The sequence below is a fragment of the Equus quagga genome, chromosome 11 (genome assembly GCF_021613505.1).
Source record: "Equus quagga isolate Etosha38 chromosome 11, UCLA_HA_Equagga_1.0, whole genome shotgun sequence".
NCBI lineage: Eukaryota > Metazoa > Chordata > Mammalia > Perissodactyla > Equidae > Equus > Equus quagga.
The window spans coordinates 101,573,617-101,598,203 of record NC_060277.1 but is presented as its reverse complement, the minus strand read 5'-3'; the positions used below and the strand labels follow the sequence as shown (position 1 = coordinate 101,598,203).

At 39.2% G+C, this 24,587-nt stretch overlaps 1 protein-coding gene across 3 annotated transcripts in view; it reads left to right on the top strand.

Moving 5' to 3' along the window:
- Window positions 1-13,086, top strand: part of SMURF2 (SMAD specific E3 ubiquitin protein ligase 2) — a 112,370-nt gene extending 99,284 nt beyond the window's left edge. For all 3 annotated transcript variants that reach the window (XM_046675669.1, XM_046675667.1, XM_046675668.1), the window contains 7 exons: window positions 2,418-2,532; window positions 4,290-4,468; window positions 5,289-5,426; window positions 8,462-8,582; window positions 10,646-10,847; window positions 12,110-12,185; window positions 12,502-13,086. In XM_046675669.1, the coding sequence (XP_046531625.1) occupies window positions 2,418-2,532; window positions 4,290-4,468; window positions 5,289-5,426; window positions 8,462-8,582; window positions 10,646-10,847; window positions 12,110-12,185; window positions 12,502-12,601 (931 nt within the window). In that variant the 3' untranslated portion in view covers window positions 12,602-13,086. The remainder of the gene's footprint in view (window positions 1-2,417; window positions 2,533-4,289; window positions 4,469-5,288; window positions 5,427-8,461; window positions 8,583-10,645; window positions 10,848-12,109; window positions 12,186-12,501) is intronic.
- Window positions 13,087-24,587: the final 11,501 nt, after the last annotated feature.

Here is a 24,587-nt window from a genome sequence, read left to right as displayed (position 1 = left end):
GTCCTTAAAACGTTTCACTACAGAAGCTGTATGCTTCTGCTACATTCATACATCAAGTAATTTTTTTTCCAGGTGTGAGAATTCACTTTTATAAATGTAGCAGAAGCATCATAGGTTCTGTATTGAAACGTTCTAAGCGCCATCATGATAATTCTGCTCCCCCTAATCTAAATCCAGCCTAAATTAAATTTCTGTTTCTACCAAGTCCCATAATTGTTATTTAGCATTACTTGTTTTTACCTGTAGCCTTATTTTCCTTCTGTGACCTTTTTACCAACAAATGGATAGTTACTTTAGTTTGGATTTTTAGAATCGATCATTTGTACATAATACTTAGGACTTGATAGTTTCTTTGTGCAATTCTTCTGGTGTACTCATAACTAGATTTTGAATGCTTGTTGGGAAAACTTTTAAATTATCTGCTGATGGAATCTAAATGCTGTAATTACATGTATAAGTAGTCAGTTATTTGTTGTTTATTTCTTAACCTCACTACCGTCAGGGTTTGGGCAGACTAAATGGGCTATGGCAGTGAACTGCTTTTTCTAATCTTTATTCCATAGTAGAACCCAAAAGTAATTGGGTTCTGCTCTTCTGTATGTTACAAATACTTGGTGAAACAAAAGAAAAATTTGGATTTTCTTTAAAAAAAAAAAATGCGTATCTATCCAAAGAGCTTGAAGTCAGCAATTCCAAAAGTCCTATGCACCCCAATGTTCATTGCAGCATTATTTACAATAGCCAAGACATGGAAGCAACCTAAGTGCCCATCAACAGATGAATGGATAAAGAAGATGTGGTATATATATACAATGGAATACTACTCAGCTGTGAAACAGAACAAAATCATTCCATTTGCAATAACATGGATGGACCTTGAGGGAATTATGTTAAGTGAAATAAGCCAGTTAGAGAAAGATAATCTCTGTATGACTCCACTCATGAGGCGTTTAAAAATGTGGACAAAGAGAACAGATTAGTGGCTACCAGGGGAAAGGTGGGGTGGGGGGTGGGCACAAAAGGTGAAGCAGTGCACCTACAACACGACTGACAAACATTAATGTACAACTGAAATTTCACAAGATTGTAACCTATCATTGACTCAATAAAAAATATGCATAAAAAGCATATGAGACACATCAATGTCAGGTGAGCATTATGTGTGTTGGGAAGGTTGCTTACGTAGAGACCTCACTTTTCTTAATCTCGAGAGTAATGGTAGTGATTTGATTTAGATTCATGTTATAAAACTTTGAAATATTTTCCTTTAACTACTTTTTAATAGTGTGTCACTGCATTTTCTAAAAATACATTATTCAATCTGTTTAATCTGTAATATCAGAACATATCACTTAAAACCTTTCCTGAGGAATGACAAGACTTGAGACTAGAACTACATCTTCTTAAGTCCTGGACTAGTGATTTTATTTCAGTTTCACCAAAATGAATAGCAAGTTATCTTCTATGCTTTGAAAAAATATAAAGGATTTAATAAGTTTAATGTGATAGTACTATTTATTATGAGGTTTTAAAAAACATTGATGTTCACTTGAAAACAAGAAGTGATAGGAATATCCCCCTAAAAACGCTTGCCCTTGTGTTCCTACCTATACCAAATGCCTTGCAATCTCTGACCACTTGTTTTTTTAATATTTTTGGTGAGGAAGATTGGCCCTGAGCTCACATCTATGCCAGTTTTCCTCTGTTTTGTATGTGGGATGCTTCCACAGCATGGCTTGATGACCGGTGTGTAGGTCTGCACCTGGGATCCAAACCTGCAAACCCCAAGCTGCCCAAGTGGAGTGTGCGAACTTAACCACTATGCCACCAGGCTGGCCCCCCTCTTATATTTTTCTCATGGTCTATTTTAGGATTTACACAAAAAAGATGATGAAATGGATAATGAAATTTCCTTACTAAAACAATACCCACAACAAAACACACCCTCATCTAAGTGAGAGTAAATTAATGCTATATTATATATCTATATAAACTAGTATAAATCTGCCATGATAGGGGCAGAGTAGGATAGTATAGATCACATGGACGTTTGGAAGTAAAATCGTATTCTTCCCTTTATCTTTTATTTACCATGGATTACAGACTTATTTAGCAAGTAAAAGTGACAGACCACTGGGCTGCACATCTGATGAGTAGTGGCACTTCTGGATAATATCTTTATACTCTCTGATGCTAAAATGTCATAAAATTGCCCAAAATTGAGTGAGAATTAACTTCAGTATAACAAAATAAGAGTTTTCATTTGCTTTCTGCTCATGGTAGATTTTTCGCTATGATCTTATATAACTACAGTTAGTACTTTATTTTAAAAATTATTTGGTGAAATGATTAATAACGTATATTAATAAAAATGTATTCATTAACAAATAGTTCCTCTGTCACATCTTGTTTTCTAGGGAGTGGTTATATCTCTTGTCGCATGAAATGTTGAATCCGTACTATGGCCTCTTCCAGTATTCAAGAGATGATATCTATACCTTGCAGATCAATCCTGATTCTGCAGTTAATCCGGTAGGATTGGTGCCAATGATGACATGAAGTAACTTGTGACCTCCAGTGCTTTAAATGTCAATGTAGTTGATGACATAGGATTACTGTCCTTGTCCTAGTCCCACCCTTCCACTCAACAATTCCTCCTCTAGGAGATTTTCCCAAGTAGACAATTGTGGATATGTGCATCTGTTTAGTGCATCATTGTTTGTAGCAGCCCCAACTGAAATCAACGTCGTTGTCCAGAAGAGGGGAGGTGATTAATTATGACGTGAAGCAGAATGACAGTAATGGTTAAGAGCATAGATTCTGGAATTAGAAAGACCTGAGGTCATATTCTGGTCCCATGACTTACTAGCTTTGTGACCTTAGGCAAATTCATTGATTTAAGCCTCAATTTTAACATTGCTAATAATAATACGTATAGTTTGTACCTCAGAGAAGGGTTGTGACAATTAAATGGGACCCTGCACATTAAGTATTAAGCACAGAGCTATACATTTTTAACCCTATTATGTATTATTAAGCAAAAAAGTTAGCAGCTATTATTAATTTGCTGTTTTTGTATTATTTCTATTATCTTTCCATACAAGGGCATATTTTATACAACCACTAAAATGACATTGTGGGAAAACAGCTAATGACATGTAAAGATGTTCATGACCTATTAGGTGAAAGGAGGTTTCAAAATAGTACAATAGAATTTTGGTAAATATGTGTGTAAACATTGAAAGGCTCTACACTATGATGTTGGTGGTAGTTATCTCTGGGTATTAGATTATGGGTGATTTTTTTCTTTTTCACTTGTCTATATTTTCTGAGTATTTTGTAGTGAATGTGTATTATTTTTTAAAAAGAAACAAAAGATATTTTTTAGATAAAAGGGAGGTTTAAAGATGAGTTAAAAGATTACTTATTGCATAGAGAAGTAAGAGAAGTTTAAAATACAAATATCCAACTAACAAAACTTATCATGAAAGACCATATCTATCCAAACGTGGTAGAAATGTTAGATTCATTGCAGGGAATCCTTTATAAAGGGAAGATATTTAGGTGAAGGTTCTGTGTGGGGAGTCCATTACTGCCACTGTAGTTATAACAACCCATGTTTGTTGAGTGTTTACTGTATGCCAGGTCTAGTGCTGTGGGTTTCATCATCTCAAGATACTTTTCAGATACTATGGTTAACCTTCCTTTATCCAGATGTGGAAAATTAGTCCTACAGGGGTTATAATTTGCCCAAGTGTGCATAGCTAGTAACTGGCAGAATCAGGACTCTGGTCCAAGTTAGACACCAAATCTGTGCTTTAAATGTCTGATATTTTGATGTTCGATTTCTTTTAGGTCAAAGAAGTGGTAGGTTTGGGATTGAAAGCTTTTTTTCCATGACAGAGCCAGGATTGTAAGGAGCTCGGCAAGAGCTGAGAGGAGAGGAAGGGAACAGAATCTGTGTGTGATTTGATGAAAGCTACAGTGGGACTGTAGTTTGGACTTAATTTCTAAAGATAAATTTTGCAAAGTGACTGTACCCTTTGAGAGAGATGTTGACTCTGGTGTAATATTTTATAGCAATGTAGAGTAACTTGAGCATGCCCTATAGAAACTCTCCCTAATGATTGCGCTTTGATATGATAGGCTATTCCATTTAAAGAGTTGTAAATTAGAGTATAAGTTGATACTTATAAAAATAGGTTAATGTTGCATAGAAATTTAATTTTTATTAAAAAATCCCTGGATAGTGTCTAACTTGAGTTTATATAAACTCTTTTCAATTTCAGGAACATTTATCGTATTTCCACTTTGTTGGACGAATAATGGGAATGGCAGTGTTTCATGGACATTACATTGATGGTGGTTTCACGTTGCCGTTTTATAAGCAGTTGCTTGGGAAGTCAATTACTTTGGATGACATGGAGTTAGTTGATCCAGATCTGCATAACAGTTTAGTGTGGATTCTGTATGTATTGAGTCCTGTATCTGTTTGTTATAGTTAGAATATGAGCTTTTAAAAAAGACACGTTTCAAAATGAGTGTCCTTTTTTTTTTAATTTAAAAAACATGCACAGAAAATACTAAGAGTGATAATCTGAGTGATAGGACCACATAAGATTCCCTCTTTCTACTCCTGTCCTATATACTTCAAATTCCTAAAAGTTAGTGAGCGGTATTACTTTAAAAAGGAAAAAATCCTAGTATATTTTATTTTAGAAAGTACTTTATATAATGATTTCCTCAATATGATGCGAGTTCCATTCCAGTCCTACATGTGTTGGAATAGCAAATTCCTGCTCAAGTGGTGATTGTTGAAACCACACTTTTAAAAGAGTATTTGTAAGAACAAGTTCTGTTTTGCAGGAGGTCCTTAGTTTATGAAGATATATTGGCCACACTTATTTTTGCCAAATAGACGAGTGGCTTTCTCACTGGGGACCCTCAGGCGTTTGGTCACTTAGGGGTACCCAGATCTAGTAAGGCCTCTTATCTGAATGCCAAACATAACTGCAGTTTCCCTAGGTAAAGCCCAGCTTTGGCCAGGGCTCTTTCTCATTACTGAGGAGGTGAAATGTCCCCTGCGTTTATGAATGTTAAAGCTCTTTGACTCTTCTGTCCAGGAACTAGGAGATGTGGCAGCATGAGCACTGGGAAGAGGAGTCTGACTTTATATTTGACATGTCCTAAAACTATCTTAGTTTGATCTGTCTCACCAATTGATACATCCATAGGATCTGTATTTTAGATTTTCCAGTTAAGCATCTTTCCCTCTCTTTCCTTTCTAGTGAGAATGATATTACAGGTGTTTTGGACCATACCTTCTGTGTTGAACATAACGCATATGGTGAAATTATTCAGCATGAACTTAAACCAAATGGCAAGAGTATCCCTGTTACTGAAGAAAATAAAAAAGAATATGTCAGGTAAACACTTACGTGTTCTCAAGCCTGAGAACTGTTTTAATGTTCTAGAATGACAGTAGGGAAAAATATTTAAGTATTTAGGTAGTGTTAATTATCACTACAAAAGCGGCTTCCACAGAATTTAGTGGGGGCCGGCCCTGTGGCTTAGTGGTTAAGTTCATGCACTCCGCTTTGGCGGCCCAGGGTTTCACCGGTTCGGATCCTGGGCGCGGACATGGCACCACTCATCATGGCCTGCTGGCACTCACAACTAGAATATACAGCTGTGTACTGGGGGTCTTTAGGGAGAAGAAGAAGAAAAAAAAAGATTGGCAACAGATGTTAGGTCAGGCGCCAAGCTTAAAAAACAAAAAAAAGAATTTAGCAAATTAAAAAGAGCCACCACTTTATTATTTTTCACAATTCCCTGAGTCAGTAATTTGGATAGAGAACAACAGGGATAGCACACTGCTCCTCCATGTGGTGTCAGCTGGGAGTGAAATGTCAAACTGACCTCTTTGCTCACCTGTCTGATGCTTCTGTGAGGATGGCTCAAACAGCTGGGGGCTGGTTGGCTGGAAGGGCCACTCAGTCACCATCTGAGGCCTAATTCTCACTGTTCGCTGGGTTCCTTGGTTACCCTCATTTTGTATCAGAGGCCTCTCACTCTCCCCATGGCCTCTCTCCCCCCAGCAAGATGGCCAGACTTCTTATGGGGTGGCTGGTTTTCCAGAGTACAAAATCAGAGGCTGTCGAATCTCTTTAAGGCCTAAGTCAGGAACTGTCCAACATCACTTCTGCTGTATTCTTTTGGTTAAAGTGTCACATGCCAGCCCAGGTTCACTGTTGGGTAGGGGCTGTACAAAGGCATGAAGACCAGGGCCATGTGGAGTGTAGCTACCACAGCTAGCAATACAGAAGCACTTAATCCTGTTGATAAATAAGCACATTGTGAGTTTAAGGGATAAATATAAGAAAATGTTCTTCAGATTTTATACAATCACCTGTTGATTGACGAATTTAGAAGTGTTGGGTTAGATCATTTGGCTTATGGTAACTACAGTTCTTCTAAACATAAACTATGGTAGTCGTATTTAGGAGTTTGAACGTCACCGTATGTACACAGAAACATGCGCGCTCTACTCTTTTGTATAGGTTATGTCCCCAACACTTATTGGCTAAAACTTTCTCATGGACTGTTGAAGGGAGTGGACACTGGTGTAGCTTTTTTGGAAAGCAATTTGATAACAGCTGCCAAAGTGGAAATGCACCTGCCTGTTAACTAGCAGCGCCGTTTCTAGGAATCTGTTTTACAGAAACACATATATAATTAAAGAAATGTGAATGAAGATGTTCAATTAAATATTATTTGTAAAAAAAATGGAAAACAGCTAAAATGTTTTTAGAGGATAATGATAAATACATACATTCAACAGAATATTAGGTGGATATTTAAAAAAAAAGAAAGAGAAACTCTGCATAAGCTCTCAGATTTAAAAGGCAAGTCTTAGAAGAATAACGTAGGAACAAAGTCTGTGTTGTTGTTTGATAATTATTTGAAAGATGTTCAGGAAAGCTCCCTGCCAAATAAAGTGTTTGCCTAGGATGAGGGAGTGGAGGTTGGAGGTGGTGGCCCTGGAACTTGAAAGGGAAAAGGGGATAGAAGAATGGACTTTCAGATTTTACTCTTGCTTCACATTTAATCTTTGATTTTTATTTTTATATATAATAAGCATGTATTACATTTCTAATTAAAACATAAATGAATAGGAATTTCCTGAATTTTAGTAGTGTTGTCCACATCCCGTGTGCACTACTCAGTTCCTAGTCCCATTCTCCAGGATTCAGTTTTGTTTACAACACACAGTAAGTATCCCTTACCAAATACAGTTTTGAGATTTAAAAAAAAAATTACAGGGGCCAGCCCAGTGGTGCAGCTGTTAAGTGTGCATGTTCTGCTTTGGTGGCCCAGAGTTCACCAGTTCGGATCCCAGGTGCCGATATGGCACCGCTTGGCAAGCCATGCTGTGGTAGGCATCCCACATGTTAAAAAAAAAAAAAGGAGAGGAAGATGGGCATGGATGTTAGCTCAGGGCCAGTCTTCTTCAGCCAAAAAAAAAAAGGATTGGCAGCAGTTAGCTCAGAGCTAATCTTCCTAAAAAAAAAAAAATTACCAAGAAAAACTTTTTAAAGATGTGCACTTTTGCTGTCCCCTTAAACAAACAAAAATGAGGTCCCCCAAAGGATATTATATTAAGTAACTTATTTTTTAAAGCAGAGAACTATTTCTCCAAGTTTGGAAAAGGAAATGTTTACAGATTTGGAAGATGAATAGTAACTGTTCTGAGATTTGTGAGACGTTTTCCTGGGTAAATAAGATTTTAAAAAAAGCAATTCACTTACAAATTTTAAGTCCAAGTGAAAAGTATAAGTAAAGCTACACATCAGCTGTAGTTTAGTGTACTTTTTGTTGGTAAAATGACATCTTCCAGGGTTTGTAAAGCCTCTAGGGAACAATGAGTATTTCCTCAAAAAGTGCTTGCTATTGTCTTTTACTATTTCTTATCATTTTGGATGTGAGGATTCTCTTTACCTCGTCTTCCCTGATATGCTGCCCCCAAAATATAAACAAAACACTGAACACATTCAGGTTGTGTTTTCAAGTGAAACCAAAAAAGTCATTTTTTGGTTGAATGGGCTGTTTTTCCTGGTTATTGGCATGCATGTTAGAAGTTTAGAAAGAACTTTCATTCAGATTTTAAATTCAGACCCACCTAACCTCTGGCCGACTTCCACTTTACTAGGAGTTTCTCTGATTCGAAGAGTTCCTTTATTGATGCTGCTTTTGTTAGTGGATGGTTACTTTCAAAATGTACGGTGAGCTGCCTCACAGCTCAGGAGCCATCTACCCTTAGTAATCCGAGATTCTTTTAGACTTTGGACTAAATTCTTAATGCTAGATGCTTGTAAAATGCAGTTGTGCTAGAGTGGACAGGCTAGTAATAGCCAAGTCTGAATATATTTGATCATATGAAACCGCTGCCCAATGTTTACAGGCTCTATGTGAACTGGAGATTCTTACGAGGCATTGAGGCGCAATTCCTCGCTCTACAGAAGGGATTTAATGAAGTAATTCCACAGCATCTGCTGAAGACATTTGATGAGAAGGAGTTAGAGGTCAGTGTGTTCATGTCATGACATCTTCTAGTGTAACAAGGAAAGCTTAGGAATTTTCTGTTACTCAGTTTTAGAAGAAAGTTGTTTTCCTGGTGGTTTTGAAGTTTTATGGTGCAATGCTGTGAGAATCCTTATTCACAGAAAAAGTCTTTCGTGCTTCGGAAAAGCCTTTCATGCTTTGGAATTTCTACAGTAAGCACTCTCTTATATTGTGAACATTCTTAATTAATTTTTCCAAATTATCCTTTCTTGTTTTCAACAGATTTCATGTCTTCTGTGTACATCCTTCCAGAGTTGTTTCCTTTTCCCTAATTAAGTGGTTATTGATTTAGTTAACTAAAACTTCATTAATTGGTCTCCACCATATGGAAATTTATTTGGAATAAAAGCCTGGGCTCAATTGGATTTACAGTAAGATTTGCAACAAGCATTTGGTAGATAAGATCATAGAAGAAAAATTTAAACGCTTAGGGTAAACTGTATTTAAACATCCTCAGTCTCTTTGGAAACATTTCATTACTAACTGTAGCTGTAATAAACAGTTAACCATTTTTTGTTTTCTTTTAAAGCTGGCCCTTAAACCACCTTAGGTCTAGTTTTATAATTAAGACCTTTAAGAAATACATCTGAATTTTCACTGAAGTAGTTTGCAAAAACAACAAGGTTTTATTCTACCAGAGGTCCCAAGTTTAATTAGTGGCTAGGGATAGCATAAATATTTGAAGTCTACAAATAATGTAAAACATGATTTTATTCATTAACTTCAATGTCCTTTCTAACTAAATCCTTAACAGACTTGTTAGTAAACAAATCTAAAAAGATTGCTCCCATCCTCATTCCTTTTATGATTGAACTATTTAATGATGACGTGGCCAGAAGGATGCAGTCCAAAGGAGGAAGAAAAGTGAGCAGGAATGGCAATAAAGCTGAAATACAGCGCATTTTCATCTGTTCATACACTGGATGAGGAGCATGGCCCTAAAATTACCACGCCTCTAAAGAAAAGAATTTAGGGAGGTGTCTTTTGTGTTACAAGTACATCTCTGTCCTTTGGATAACCACTTTCCTGCTCAGTGTGGCTGTGATTCAGTGATCTTTTCAGAACTCTGTAGAAGCCTTGTTGGAGATTTTATTCAGTAGGGTTACGGTTCATTGTATAGTTGCTACTGCTAATGAAATTAAACTTTTACTAAAAACATAGGTATATATTTTAGTGTTATACTGGGTTAATATTAAGAATTAATTATAAAATGTAGGATTTGCAAGTTACGGTATGTTTTACACTACAATCATAATTCACCGTTGTAAACACGTTAGTCAGATGAGTTAGTCTTGGGCCCTCAGGAGATGTGAATATTCATAGTATTAGACTGATGTGGGTACAGTTCATCTGTACTGCCCCTGCATCAGGATGCCAAGCAGAGCTCTGTATCCGTGCACTCATGTTTTTTGTCCCTTGACACAACTTTGAGATTATCAAGCAGATTGTGTCACTCATTCAGTGAACATTTCTTGGGTTCCTGTGCATTGTTGGTTGCTTTCAGAGGATGTGGTGAAATAGGTGTTCCTACCATATCACAGCAGAAGAAACTGCTGGCTAAGGGACGTGAACTGAATTCCGAAATCCCAAAGCTACTAAGTGTTGAAACCAGAATAATATGATGCAGGTCTTGGGGAAGCCATGCATAAAGTGTATTTACTCTTTGAGTCTAGTTTCTGTCCATTAAAAAAAGTTTAGAATTCTATGAAATTAGGAAACTTTCATCTTGTCACTTCCGTCACAGAGGTGCTTCTCAGACCCTGGGTAGGGAACCTGCAGTGAGTAGGGACCTGTGGAAGTTTTTAAAATGCAGATTACTATCTCCCCAGACTCTCAGAATTAAAATCTCTGATTATAGGACCTGGTGTGTGTATTTTGAAAAACTTTGCAATGATCCTGATGTGTATCCTTGATTAAGAACCACCATATGAGAGCCAATACCGCAAATCTAAAGTTCTGTTTTGAGGAATTTTTGGCTTAACTTGGGTTTCCACTGGCTCATATTTGTGCAATATTTTAACAGCTCATTATTTGTGGACTTGGAAAGATAGACGTTAATGACTGGAAGGTAAACACCCGGTTAAAACACTGTACACCAGACAGCAATGTCGTCAAGTGGTTCTGGAAAGCTGTGGAGTTTTTTGATGAGGAACGACGAGCACGGTTACTTCAGTTTGTGACAGGATCGTCCAGAGTGCCTCTGCAGGGCTTCAAAGCTTTACAAGGTAAAAACCCAGAGGGACTGACGATGTGGCACCACATGATTGGGGGAGGGAATCAGTATTTGGTTTATACAGATAGTTTACCAAACACGTGCTGATAAGCAGGTTGTCTTTTGCTCTGTTTCTTATCTGTAACTGTCTTGACGCCTTCTTCTCCTTCCTTCCTCCGTTCCCCTCCCCAGAGCCTTTTCTGCTGGGGTTCTCTGTGGTTGTAGTGAGTGCCGCATGTTAGAGACTGTCTGTGGTGAGGCTCTGCCTTTTCTTTTCTGGTCACCTTGCTTTTAAAGTCTGCTGCACCTTCCTACAGGGGAAGTCTGTTTGCTTCCATGTTCACCTCTCAATCTGGCGAAACATTGACCCGCAGGGAGAGATGCCTCTCCCCTGTACTTTTTTATTATTTTAATAGAAAGAGGCAGCATGAGCTGTGGAAGTCATTTGTTTGGTCAGAGCACTTTAACTATTGCATGGCATCAGGCCGTTTCTGTGCAGCCATATCCCGTGTTTAGGAATGTTTTCCGTGGACTAGCCGTTGAATGTGGGGACGAGTTGGTAATCTCGCTGACGATTGTGCTTCGTTGGCTGGCAGTTGCTTCCTTTACCTCTGAACCTCTTCATTTTCAAAGCTGCTGCTGCTGGTGATGACTGAGGATATATGAAGCAAGACTGGTCCATAATTCAACAGTGTTGCCCACGGTACATATGTACAGAGTCCACGGGGAAAGCATACTTTGAGTTGTGCTTACCTTCCCTATTTGGAGAACTCATCATTCTCACACTAGCCCAGATGCATAAAGTGGAGTTGTATTTCTGCATACATTTGTATGGGATGTCTTATGTTGACTGAAATTTATTCTGTAGACTGCTCATCTTTTGCTCTCAGCCAAGTTTGAGTCATGAAACCTGAATATGCATTAAGCTGTCATCTTTTTGACTCTATGTATATGCATTTGGTCTTGGATTTGCCCATTTACTTTTCTTTTCATACTTTTGGGACATTGATTTTTGTATAGAAGATAGAACTTGGCAAAGGATTTCAATCCTGAACTTTCCAAATTGAAATGCTGGTATATTAAGGAAACCAGCCTTATCTAAGGTCAGTTCCAGCTTTCAAAACGCAGATTCTTTTCCTGCTGCCCTTTGGCAGCTCGTGTGGTCACCAGTGTCCCCGTGCCTAGGCCCTGTGGTTTGTGCACCAGTTTTGTTCTGAGACTTTGGAGACTAACAGGCGCCTGCAGCGGTCTGAGCCGTACTGACTTCTCCTGCAGGTGCTGCGGGCCCGCGGCTCTTCACCATCCACCAGATTGACGCCTGCACTAACAACCTGCCCAAAGCCCACACTTGGTAAGTGATTTTTGTTGCTTTTTTCTCCTCAGTCCATCTACGTAGGTGTTCGTTTCAAACAGGTTTGACTTTTCACTTACTGTCCTCACTACTAAATGGACCTTTGAAAAGAATGATAAGCAACTCTTTAAAGTGATTTAAGATTATTCAGAAATTGGTAGGAAAACTTGAGAGTGGTAATCTCTACTTTAGAGAAATAGAACCTTTTTCTTTTAATTTTCTGTGTGACACAAAGAGTGATGTGGCTGCATCAGTAGACACTTGCTCGGCCAGTTACTTGAGTGAACTGTGTACAATCTGATTTGCTTATTTCCAGCTTCAATCGCATAGACATTCCGCCTTACGAAAGCTATGAAAAGTTATATGAAAAGCTGCTAACAGCCATCGAAGAAACATGTGGATTTGCTGTGGAATGAACTTCAAGGACCTACCCAGGACTCTATTTATGCCCCCGACCGACAGCCTCCTTTCAGCAGAGTTCCAAGGAATGCTGAAACACAGGAAAATGCCCTCCCCCCTTTAAATTTTAGGACACTGTGAGGGGAAAGGACAATTTTGAAATTCCTTTTCAAGGAAAAAAGAGGTCTTTATGCTTTGCCATGAGGCCACATTCAGCTGCTATTTAAAATTAATATCTTGAACCTAAAGAATGCTGACTTTTCCTGCATTTCCAGAGTTAGGCAGTATTCTACACTTAAAGACTACTACTATTTTTATACAAGGTAATCTACTCAGATCGCTTCACACACTTCAAGTCTCTCAAACGTCGAGACAACTTCAGCAGTCGGTACAAGTCACGTTGCATTTTGATTGAACACATGATTGGAACAGCTCCTGTACTCGCTCTTTGTAAAAGAAAAGAAAATAAAATTATTTTGAATTATTCTACCTTTGTAAACAATTGGCTAAAAGAATCATTATCTTTAAAAAATTAAGCCATTTACATGTTTAATTAACATTTTTCTATAGCAAAGCATTATATTCTAAAAGCATTATATGTTTCAACTTAGCCTAAGTGCGTCTTTTTTATATTTTTCAAGCATGAATTTCCTGGAATACAGCTATATAATTTTGGTTGTCAAATTCCTAATGCAACCATTTAGTCTAAACTTAGTAGCTTATTTGCTATAATAAGATGCATTCAGGGGCTCCCTGTTTTTAAGAGACTTAAAAAGAAATCCTAATTTTTTAATCTTGAATCAGTATGATCAGGTATTTTGGATTGACTTTTCATCTTAAATGGAAATACTGCGTTTATATAGTTCCTCCAATCACGTGGCTGGGGTAAGATTGTCATTCTTTCGCTGGGTCAGCTTATCTTTAATATATATTCTATTTCTGTAAACCAAAGTCTCCTATGACAAGTGCACCTAATTTATATTATATTTTAATTATGGTCTAAGTTTCTCTCAAGTAAACCATCCTGAATCTTTCTTGAGCTGCTCATGGTATTTTAATCAGCTAAAATTATGAAAAAGGAAAAATTTTGCTCTAAAGATTATTTAGCAAGTTTAGAAAACCCTGCTTTTACCCAACAAAATGAAGTGGGGGTGATGGGGCAGGCAGGGGCTGTGATTACTAAAGGAACAGTGACTCTGACTCTATGGTATAAATTACTTTAACACAGAAGAGTTAATTTTGGAAGTAAGGGAATCCCAGTTCCCTTGGTGTTAAGAGATCAGCATCTGATTTTGAAATACCCAGATTGAGCTTTCAAGGTGTGTGGCACGTTGCATGATCCAGAAGGCAACCAAAATTCTGGAATGAGGGTTTGGAGAAATTTGGAATCATGGGTGGAGTTTTAAATTCAGCCATCAGAAATCTCTACACTGTTCTGTTGTTGTTTTTTTTTTTACATTGATGTAAAATCAAGAATAGCAAATTTTGATGAGATAGCTTTGTTTAAGTTTGCGGCGTAATTATCAAGTGAATAGGCCCTTTGTGTTCTTTCATTTGACGGACTGGTTTTCAGTCTGTGTTCTTGGAGCCAGGAGGTTCTTCAGGGGTGCCTCAGAAGTACTGGTTTAAGAGAGGAAGGACAAAGAGAAGGAGAGGGAAGGCCTAGTTGGTATTTGAGCGGGGGCCTCTAACTCCCCACCCCCACTCCCTTGACCCAGAGCAGCGCCAGGTTTTCTCTTTTATATATTGGGATTCCAAGTAAGCTTTCATGGAAGGCAGGGGGATAGGTGGGATAAAAGAAGTGGAAATTTTGCTGCTTAAAAAAAATGTTCAGAACTACTTGTGTAGTTTCTAAGTATTCAAATTTATTTCATTAATCCAAATTTGACTGCTACATGCAAGCTAGTCATAATTGTAACTGTGCAGTGGTAATGTGCTTATTCTGACCTTTTTCTTCCCAAACACTTTGTGTTTTCCTACCACATTCTTTAGTACTGAAGAACATCTTGAAATGTACAGAGAAAGTTTCTATACGATTTGATTATCAGTAGTTTCCAGCTTTCACAATAGTACCTACTGGTTGCAGGTCCATCTCTCTTATTTAAAGCACTAGTGCAGTGTAATTGTGCCTACTCTTACAGCCTTTCAGTAAAAGTAAGGACACGATGAACGCTTCAGAGACGTCGTAACTGACGGATGCGGTGATAGTGAAATGCTGCTGTCACAGTGTATAATATAATGCCGGCAAATACCATCGCTTTTTGAGTGCCTTTTTAACTTTATAATAATGACTTAATGGAGCTTTAAAAGAAATAAATTACCCTCCCTAACAGTCTCTGGTATCACCAACATAATTTATAAAAGCATGATGATTTATATTTCATTTTCAAAATTGTTACCTGATTACTTCCAGATAGGTGCTAAGCAAACAAACCCCCAGTGTGTCCCTGAACCTTGGACTTGCACCTCACGTTGAATGTGAATATTTATTTCCACACGCCCCTCTTGACTGGGTTTTCCTGATCCTTCCCCTAGTTATTTCCGATGCGTGATGTCACCCTCCCATACATTGCCTGTCCACCACGAATGCTTAACTCTGAACAGTGCTTCCCTTTAGAGCTCACGGGCGGGACAGAGGTGAGTTCTGTTTCCGAGGGTCTCGTTCTTGATGTAAAGAGTGTTTCAATAGTGCTGTGTATAGTGTACATTTTGTTTTGCACATAGTTTGTTGCCCTGAATGGGTTTTATTTTTACCAAGTCTTTTGTTTTTTTCTTGTATTTACAGTCCAGAGCACAAGTTTCCTTTCTTTTAAAATTACAATGTCCTTTGCTTTATTTTACAACACTAAGTCTGCATGACCGTCTGGTGCATTGAACTGGCTGCACTGATGGAGTTAGGGATGGTCCGGGCATCTTTACAGTGTGGTAAGAGCAGCTCCTGCTTCCGTTGTCAGCTTAGCGCGTCAGTGGGGCCTTTGTGGTATTTAATGTTCTCATGTTAGGGTGATGGTTGTACCAAATGCTGAGTTGTTCTGTTTCTAGATGTAATTAGTTCACTTAATGTAATATTCTTCCTTCTCTCAAACTGACTTTACAAAGTTTTATCATTTTCATTGTATTTGTATTTATTACAGAGTGTTTTAGCTTTGATATTCTTTGTATTTTCACTCAGTTGTTACATGAGCTTTATCAATAACATCTGTATAAATGGTTTTTAAAAATTAACTATGTATGTGCCCATGCCGAAGTTGAGCAATAAAATGAATGCTGTTTGCACTGTCACAGCATCAAAGTTTTTAAAGAATATTGAGTTTATAATGAATTGTTTTGAAAAAATTTGACTGGATCTATGAAGAATGACAGCATATGAGCCATAAAATGAGAAGTTTAAGATTCACATGCCTTTGTTAGTTCACGCCTTTGTCACCTTGCAGAGCTTCAGAGAGCTCAGGACGCCCTTCCTGTCTCAGGTAGAGCAGAGAAGGTGCTCGTTTTCTCCTGTCATGGCAAACTGCTTGGCTGGCAGGGGCCGTTGGGGGCTATGTGGGTTGGATTCTGAGGCTGGTCTGGGCTTACTGGGGAAGAGTGTTCCAGTCCTGTGACGATGTCTGTCAGGACTGGAGGGCAGAGCTATTGGAGGGGCTTCCTTTGCTCCCTTGGTGTTGAGCGGTAAAATCCTTAAAATGAAAAGGAGAAATCAGGGCTGGCCTGGTGGCACAGTGGTTAAGTTTGTGCACTCCGCTTTGGTGGCCCGGGGCTCACTGGTTCGGATCCTGGGTGCAGACCTATGCACCACTGCTCAAGCCATGCTGTGGCAGGCGTCCCACATATAAAGTAGAGGAAGATGGGCACAGTTGTTAGCTCAGGGCCAGTATTCCTCAGCAAAAAAACAAAAAAGGAGGAGGATTGGCGGCAGATGTTAGCTAAGGGCTAATCTTCCTCAAAAAAAAAAAAAAAAAAATCAATTATATTTTTCCAAGAAGCCATGACTTTAAGGGTCATGATTCACAACTCTATAATATTAGTGGATGAAAGTCCAGCTAAATAAATACATGGGTGGAAAAGAAAATGGATATGATGTTTTTTCATTGGAATATAGTCTTTGTCTCTCCACAGCATGGGTCACACAGAAAGGAATGTCTGGGAAATGCAGTGGAAGTAGTAGTGGTATATTAAAGTTCAAAGAGTGGGCATGGTGTCCATTTTTTATATCCTTTTGAAATTTATTTTTTTGCTTTGTCTCACACTGTCACATTTACAGGTTATTATCTAAAATTTGTAAGGTTACTTACTAGAATTTAGTACATTATTTTAGTAGTAGTATAATCTGTAAGTTACCCAGAAGTTTGATTTGACTAATATGTGGTAGGATTTTCTGCTGCGTGGTGATGTGAAAAGGTTGTCCCTTCATGTTAACCTTGGCACCTGCTGCATTTATTTGTACTTTATATCCCAAATGCTCACAGTAGGATATATGCCACAGACCCAGAGCCTAGTCACGGGATAGAGGTGTAGTCGTGCGTTGTGTAACGATGGGGCTACGTTCTGAGAATGCATCGTTAGGTGATTTCGTCGTCGTGCGAGCCTCGGAGTGCGCCGACACAGACCTAGATGGTGTAGCCTACTGCAGCCCTCGACGCTACAGGAGAGCCTGTTGCTCCTAGGCTACACATCTGTAAGCACGTTACTGTGCTGAACACTGTAGGCAATTCTAACACAATGGTAAGTATTTGTGTACCTAAACATATCTAACCACAGAAAAGGGAGAGTAAAAATACAATATAAAAGATCAAAAATAGTACACCTATCTAGAGCACTGACCATGAATGGAGTTTACAGGACTGGGTGTTGCTCTGGGTGTCAGTGAGTGAGGAGTGAGTGGTGAGTGAATGTGGAGGCCCAAGGGACATTACTGTACACTACTCTAGACTTTAGAAATACTGTACACTTAGTCTACACGAAATTTGTAAAAAAATATTTTTCAATAAATTAGCTTACTATAACTTTATTACTTTATAAACTTTAAATTTTTTTAACATGACTCTTTTGTAATAACAAGCTTAAACCACACATTGTACAGCTGTACAAAAATATTTTCTATCCTTACTCTCTATTTTCTTTCCTTTTTTTTTTTCTGGCTGAGGAAGATTTGCCCTCAGCTAACATCCGTTGCAGTCATCTTCTTTTTGTATGAGCTGCCACCACAGCATGGCCACTTGACACGCAAGTGGTGTAGGTCTGCACCTGAGAACTGAACCCAGGCCACTAAAGCAGAGTGCGCTGCACTTAACTACTAGGCCACCGGGGCTTGCCCAACATTTTTCTATTTTTAAATTTTTCTATACTTCTGTGTTAAAAATTAAAACATGCACACACATTAGCCTAGGCCTACACAGGCTCAGGATCATTAATATTCACCAATAATGGAAGGTCTTCAGAGGCAATAACATGCATGGAGCTGTCATCTCCCATGATAACAAGGCCTTCTTTTGGAATGCCTCCCGAAGGACGTGCATGAGGCTCTCCTTGAGGAAGTGTCACTCTTTTCAGAAATATGTCCATGGTGGTTTCTTTTTTCATCATAGATTTGCTTGTAAGAGATCATGCACCATGAACAAGCTTCTCTAGTAATGAAAATGTTGTGGTGTTGGGGGTCCATGTTTTCAAACTTTTTAAGGAGCTTGCTGAGGTCTGCAAAAGCTTCTGCTAAACCGTCTGTGAATTTTCTTGGGGATTCTTATTTTCTTCTGCAGTTTCCTCTTCCCTTGCCTCTTCTTCAGCTATGCATTCCTGCTCCAGTTCCAACAACTCCTCACTGAAGTCATGGATGAACCTCTTGAATGTCTTTTTCCAGAAGCCATCAAGAACCAAGCGCAAGCAAGCTTCTTGACGCAGTCGTAGATGTTGTGATCCTTCCAGAATTGCATCAGTGTCTTCCTCATTTGCAGCAATAGCCTGGGCAAAGATCCTCCTCAGGTACTAGGCCTTAAAAGCTGCTGTAACTCCTTGATCCACTGGTTAGATCAAAGAGGATGTGTTTGGAGGGAGGAACATAGCTTTGATGTTGGGAGGAAGATCATCAGTAAAAAAAAAAAAGGAGGGAGTCTGGGAGCGTTATCAACAATAGACAAAATCTTCAAGATGTGATTCCCCAAACAGTCCTTCTCCATTTCGCTGGCATGGCAATTCAGGAGGGCATCTTGGAAGAGGAGCTGGGTCATCTGTGACTTCTTATTGCTCCTGTAGCACACCGGCAGTGTGTGCTTACTGATGTTCTTGAAGGCCCTGGGGTTCTCACCCTGCCAGATGACAAAGTGTTTCAATTTGCAGCCTGCAACATTGCCCCAAGCAAGAGTGTTATCCTGTCCTCAAAAGCCTTGAAACCTGGCATTGACTTGGCCTCCTTCTGGATGAAAGTCCTTTCAGGCACCCATCTCCAGAAGAGGGAGGTTTCACCCATAGTGAATATCTGCTCTAGCAAGCAATCTTCCTCCACAATCAGCTTATCTGGAGTTTCCAAAAGTTCTTCTGCTGCCTTCACATCAGCGCTCGCAGACTCACCCTCACTTTCACATCATGTAACGAACAACGATTCTTGAATCGTTTAAAGCACCCAGAGCTAGCAGTAAATTCAAAATCGTAGTTGGTCTGGCCTTTACTTTCAGCATTGCAAACGAACTTTTTGTTTTGGCCGTGACTGTCACGGTGCTGAGAGGGATACGCTTCTGTGTCTGGTCTTCAATCCAGGTCTTCAGAAGTTTCTCCATGTCTGATATAGGCCCTTCTTGAATTTTGTTAGTCTCGTTGCCTTCAACGAAGCAGATCCGTTAACAGCTTGCATCACTTTGTTCTTGTTCTTCAAGATTGTAGCTGTGGTGGAATGGGACATGCCTGGCTGGCAAGCAGTAACCATCACTCATTTCCCACCTTTGTAGTCCTTAATCACTTTTAATTTTGTTTCCAGGTTAGTCATTCGATATGGTCTCTTACTGGCAATATTAGCAGGGGTTTTTGTACACTTAGGGGACACAATGAACAAAACAACATGAGATTAAATCGGACACGAGAAAATGATGCAATCGAGATGTGGTAAACGTGCAATATATGAGGCTGCTGCCAGCGTAACACAGCATACTCTTCTACAGTAATTTTTAAATTTTTTTAAAGATTGGCACCTGAGCTAACATCTTTTGCCAATCTTTTTTTTTTTCTTCTTCCTTCTCCCGAAAGCCCCCCAGTACATAGTTGTAGATTCTAGCTCAGCACAGCCTGACGAGCGGTGTCATGTCTGCGCCCAGGATCTGAACTGTCAAAACCCTGGGCCGCTGAAGCAGAACGCGCGAACTTAACCACTCGGCCATGGGGCCGGCCCCCACTGTGAATTTTCTTTTATAAGAAAAAGTTCATGCTAACAAAAAGTATAGTAAATACATAAATCAGTAACAATCATTTATTATCAAGTATTATGTACTGTACCTAACTATGTTATACTTACATACAACTGGCAGCACATCGGCATCACCAGAAACATGGGAGTGACGCGTTCCACTACATTACGAAAGCTACGACGACAGGGGATAGGAATTTTCCAGCTCCATTATAATCTTACGGGACTACTGTGGTATAAGCTGACAAACAGAGATGGCAAGCAATAGGACACATTGGAGTATATGAGGAAGCCATTTGGTGTAAACTTAATTTGGCCTGACTTTGTTTTTCCAAAAGGGCCTGATGGGGCCATCAAGCATGCATTGTATATCTGCTTTAAACATTTCCTATGGCAAGAACAAATGCCCTTAAGATAAAGGTGCAACTTCCCCTCACACTGGCATTTCCTTAAGGATAAGCATCTCTCAGACTAGGAACTGATTACTGTGCTCACCTTTGACCACCCAGCTCGAGACAGCAGACCTGCCACCTTGCTGTGTCTGAGACAGCAGACCTACTACCTACTGTGTCCATCAATCACTGTGCCGACAGAACAGTCTCCTGACTACTGTAAAAGGGACATTTCAATCCTATGTGAAACATCCTCTTTGAGGGTATATAACCACTCTGTACACCCCACTTCTTTGGTGCCCTTCCTTCTTTTGGGAAGGCAGGCACAGGGCCATGGTCCTCACATTTTGGCTCAGAATAAACTCACCCACATTTTCATTTATAGATTGGTTATGGATTATTTTCGTCAACAAAGCGGTGCGTTGTTGACTGAAATGTCGTTATGTGGCACATGACTATAATTATACAGAGAAAGGGTTATGTTTCTAGGTTAACACTCTTAGCAAACTAGACAAACCAGATTTTAAAGTTAGATTTTATCAAAAGGTATTTATCCTAAATGTGACTTGTTCTTTATTCATTCAACAACTACTATGTTCTTATGAGGTGTCAGGCTCTGTACTAGCTGCTAGGGCTATAGCTTTAGATGGCTGTTCAAAAACCGACCTTCCCAACTAGGGCTTCTAGCCTATGTCTCAGTAAAAGCTGGAGCTCACACTTAAGTACTCAAAATGCAATTTGTGTACAGCAAAGAAGTCGGTCATGATGGGAGCAGAATTAAATACCTCACGTCAGCAAGGCCTCAAATCCAAGACGTGGATTTTGAAACAACTAGCTTTGCTCCCCCACCCCCACGACACCCCGGATCTTAGAGATACTTGTCTCTAGGACAGGCAGCTCCTTCCTTGTGCTGTGTTCATTATACAGCTGGCTACAGCTACAAGGTGATATGCTCAACTGTTGCTAATTAGCACACATTTTGTGGGTGTTGGGCTGGGATTTATCTAGGTTATCAATTAGTCTCTAACATGAGCTGTAAACCCTGCTTCTGTCTCCCTCATAGTGTTTTATAAGTGAAGGAGATGGAGAGACAACTACAGCAGCCGGTGGAGCAGGTGAGGGACCCTTCTGAAATGTTTCTCCTGCCCACTTCAGTGTACATGAAGTTGTCTGACTTTCAGCCCAAGAACTGGGAGTGAAGATGAACAGCACATCAGACTGAACCTCTCAAACCACTCACTTCTCCCAAAAATGCTGGCATGGCAAGAAGGTGAAGAACCATAGAGACCGGAAAGGCAAAGTTTATTAGTTTCAGGTGTACAACGTAATGATTTGATATTTTGTACATATTGTGAAACAATCACCACAATAAGTCTAGTTAACATCCATCACCATATATAATTACAAAATTTTTTTTCTTGTGATGAGAATTATTAAGATCTACTCTACTGGCAACTTTCAAATGTGCAACACAGTATTGTCAACTGTAGTCACCATGCTGTATATTATAGTCCCAGGACTTACTTATTTTATAACTGGAAGTTTGTACCTTTTGACCACCTTCACCCATTTCACCCACCCCTGCCTCTGGCAACCACCAATCTGTTCTCTGTATTTGTGAGCTCAGTTCTTTTTTTTCTTTTCTTTTTCAGATTGCACATATAAGTGAAATCATGTTATTTGTCTTTCTCTGTCTTACCTCATGTAGCAAAATGTCCTCAAGGTCCATTATGTTGTTGCAAATGGAAACATTTCCTTCTTTTTTATGACCGAGTAATATTCCATTATATATATGCACCACATTTTCTTTGTCCATTCATCTATCAGTGAATGCTTAGGTTGTTTCCATATCTTGGCCATAGTAACTAATGCTGCAGTGAACATGGGGATGCAGCTATCTTTTTAAGGTAGTAATTTCATTTCACTTCCAGCTACATACCCAGAAGTGGAATTGTTGGGTTGTATGGTAGGTCCATTCTTAATTTTTTAAGAAGCCTTCATACCATTTTGCACAGTGGCTGTCCCACCAGCAGTGCACAAGGCTTCCCTTTTCTCCACGTCCTTTCCTACACTTTGTTGTCTTTTTGGTAACAGCCGTTCTGACAGGCATGAGGTGGTAGCCCACGGTGGTTTTGATTCGCATCTCCCTGACGATTAGTGATGTAGAGCACCTTTTTCCTGTGCCTCTTTCTTGGCCACCTGTATGTCGTCTTTGGAAAAACGTCTATTCACTTCCTCTACCCATTTTTAAATTGGATTGTTTTTTCACTATTGAGTTGTATGAGTTCTTCATATATGTTGGCTATTATCAGATATGTGCTTTGCAAATATTTTCTCCCATTGGGTAGTTGCCTCTTCATTTTGTTGATGGTTTCCTTTGTCGTGCATATGCTTTTTAGTTTGACGGAGTCCTTCTTGAGTTTTGCTTTTGGTGTTGAATCCAAAAAATCATTGCCCAGACTAATGTCAACAAGCTCACCACCTGTGTTTTCTTCTAGGCGTTTTATGGTTCCAGGCCTTACATTCAAGACTAATCCATTCTGAGTTAATTTTTGTGTGGTATGAGATAGTGGTCCAGTGTCATTCTTTCACACATGGCTGTCCAGTTTTCCCAACACTGTTTATTGAAGGGACTGTCCTTTTGCCATTGTATACTTTTGGCTCCTGTGTCTTAATTGACCATATACAGGTGAGTTTATTTCTGGGCTCTTTATTCTGTTCCATTGATCTTTGTGTCTCTTTTTGTGCCAATACCATACTTTTTTGATTACTACAGCTTTGACTATAGTTTGGTATCAGGGAGCATGATGCCTTCAGCTTTGTTCTTCTTCAGAGGGCAAAGTTTTAAAGGCAGTTTAATATTTTTTAAGACAAGAAACTGATCACATCAAACTAGCTTGGGTAATGGTTCGAATGGCTTAAAATGCCAGATAAAACATGTTTTCAGCATGTCTGTCTAGATTTCGGATCTAATAGATCCTTCTGTAAGCTGCAGCTTAAGCCTCAATTTGGGATTCCTCCTTTAGTTTATATCATTCTCTTAACAACTCCATCTTCTATCTGCCCTACCCTTCTCATTCTCCCATTGTGGATCTCCCCCTAACTGTTTTTTACTGTGATGCCTCTTTCCATTGCAAATAAATTTCTACACCCTCGGCCCCTTCACCAAAGACTCTGTTCTCCTGCCTCACCTCAGCACTGGTTCTTCCTTTCCCTTTCTGCGTTTGTAAGAGGAGGCAGCTAGTTCCCCAGTGCCCCACACGATGTAGTAATACATACACAGCTAGACAGACAGAGTTAAAGAGGCTTAAAAAAAAACACGTCTTCATCACTTGTTCCCCTCATCCCCAGTCTTGCTTTCCAGAGGCCACTACTTCCAAATCTTCAGTCAGCTTTTCTGATATTTGCTTCCATATTTCTAAATGATATGCTAATACTGTTCTTCACTAATTTTAGGTACAGTCTGGTTAGTTTTTTATGGTAAAGGATTTAGCTCTCACATTAACTACCTCACTGTGTAACCCCCCCCCCCCAATACAGTTATATCAGTTCTAAATAACTTTTCAAATGCAGGCATTATCATTTTGAGCTTTTTCTGGGTTCTTCTGGGCAAAGTGGCTTCATGTACAATTCACTCTCCACAGGTACGTGGATTGCAGCATTCTCCACTTGCTGAGTTAGTTACCACTTCATTGGCTCTGTTTTTTGAAAATACACTGGCATCTTGTCTTCTCTCCTATTCTCTGACCTTCGCTTAGCAATCCTCTCCCTCCCCTGGTAAATTTCCTCACGCCTCCTTTTTTGGTTGTTCCTAGTTACTTCTTAGCTTGGTAAATAGCTGGCAGAACTAGCAACTTCAGAGTCCTCCTAAAACATGTAACATTTAAAAAAAATTATAAAAGCATCACTTTGTTCTAAAAAAATTCAAATAATATTAGGGTACATTAAGCAAAGAGTTTATATATTCTACCACTCAGAGTGACACCTACTATTAAACATTTGGGATTCTTCCGTACTTTTTCTATATTGATTATATTGATTATATAAATGATACCCATTCGTGCAGGGGTTTTTTGTTTTGTTTTTGTTGACCTACAGCAAAAGGCTTCAGGAGGCTGGCTGCTCAATCAAGGCTTATTAATTGTCTTAGTGCAAATATGACTAATGAAGAATGTGTGCCTTTATTCCCCCTTTTAAGGTTTTAGGACATAAATTCGAAAGCAG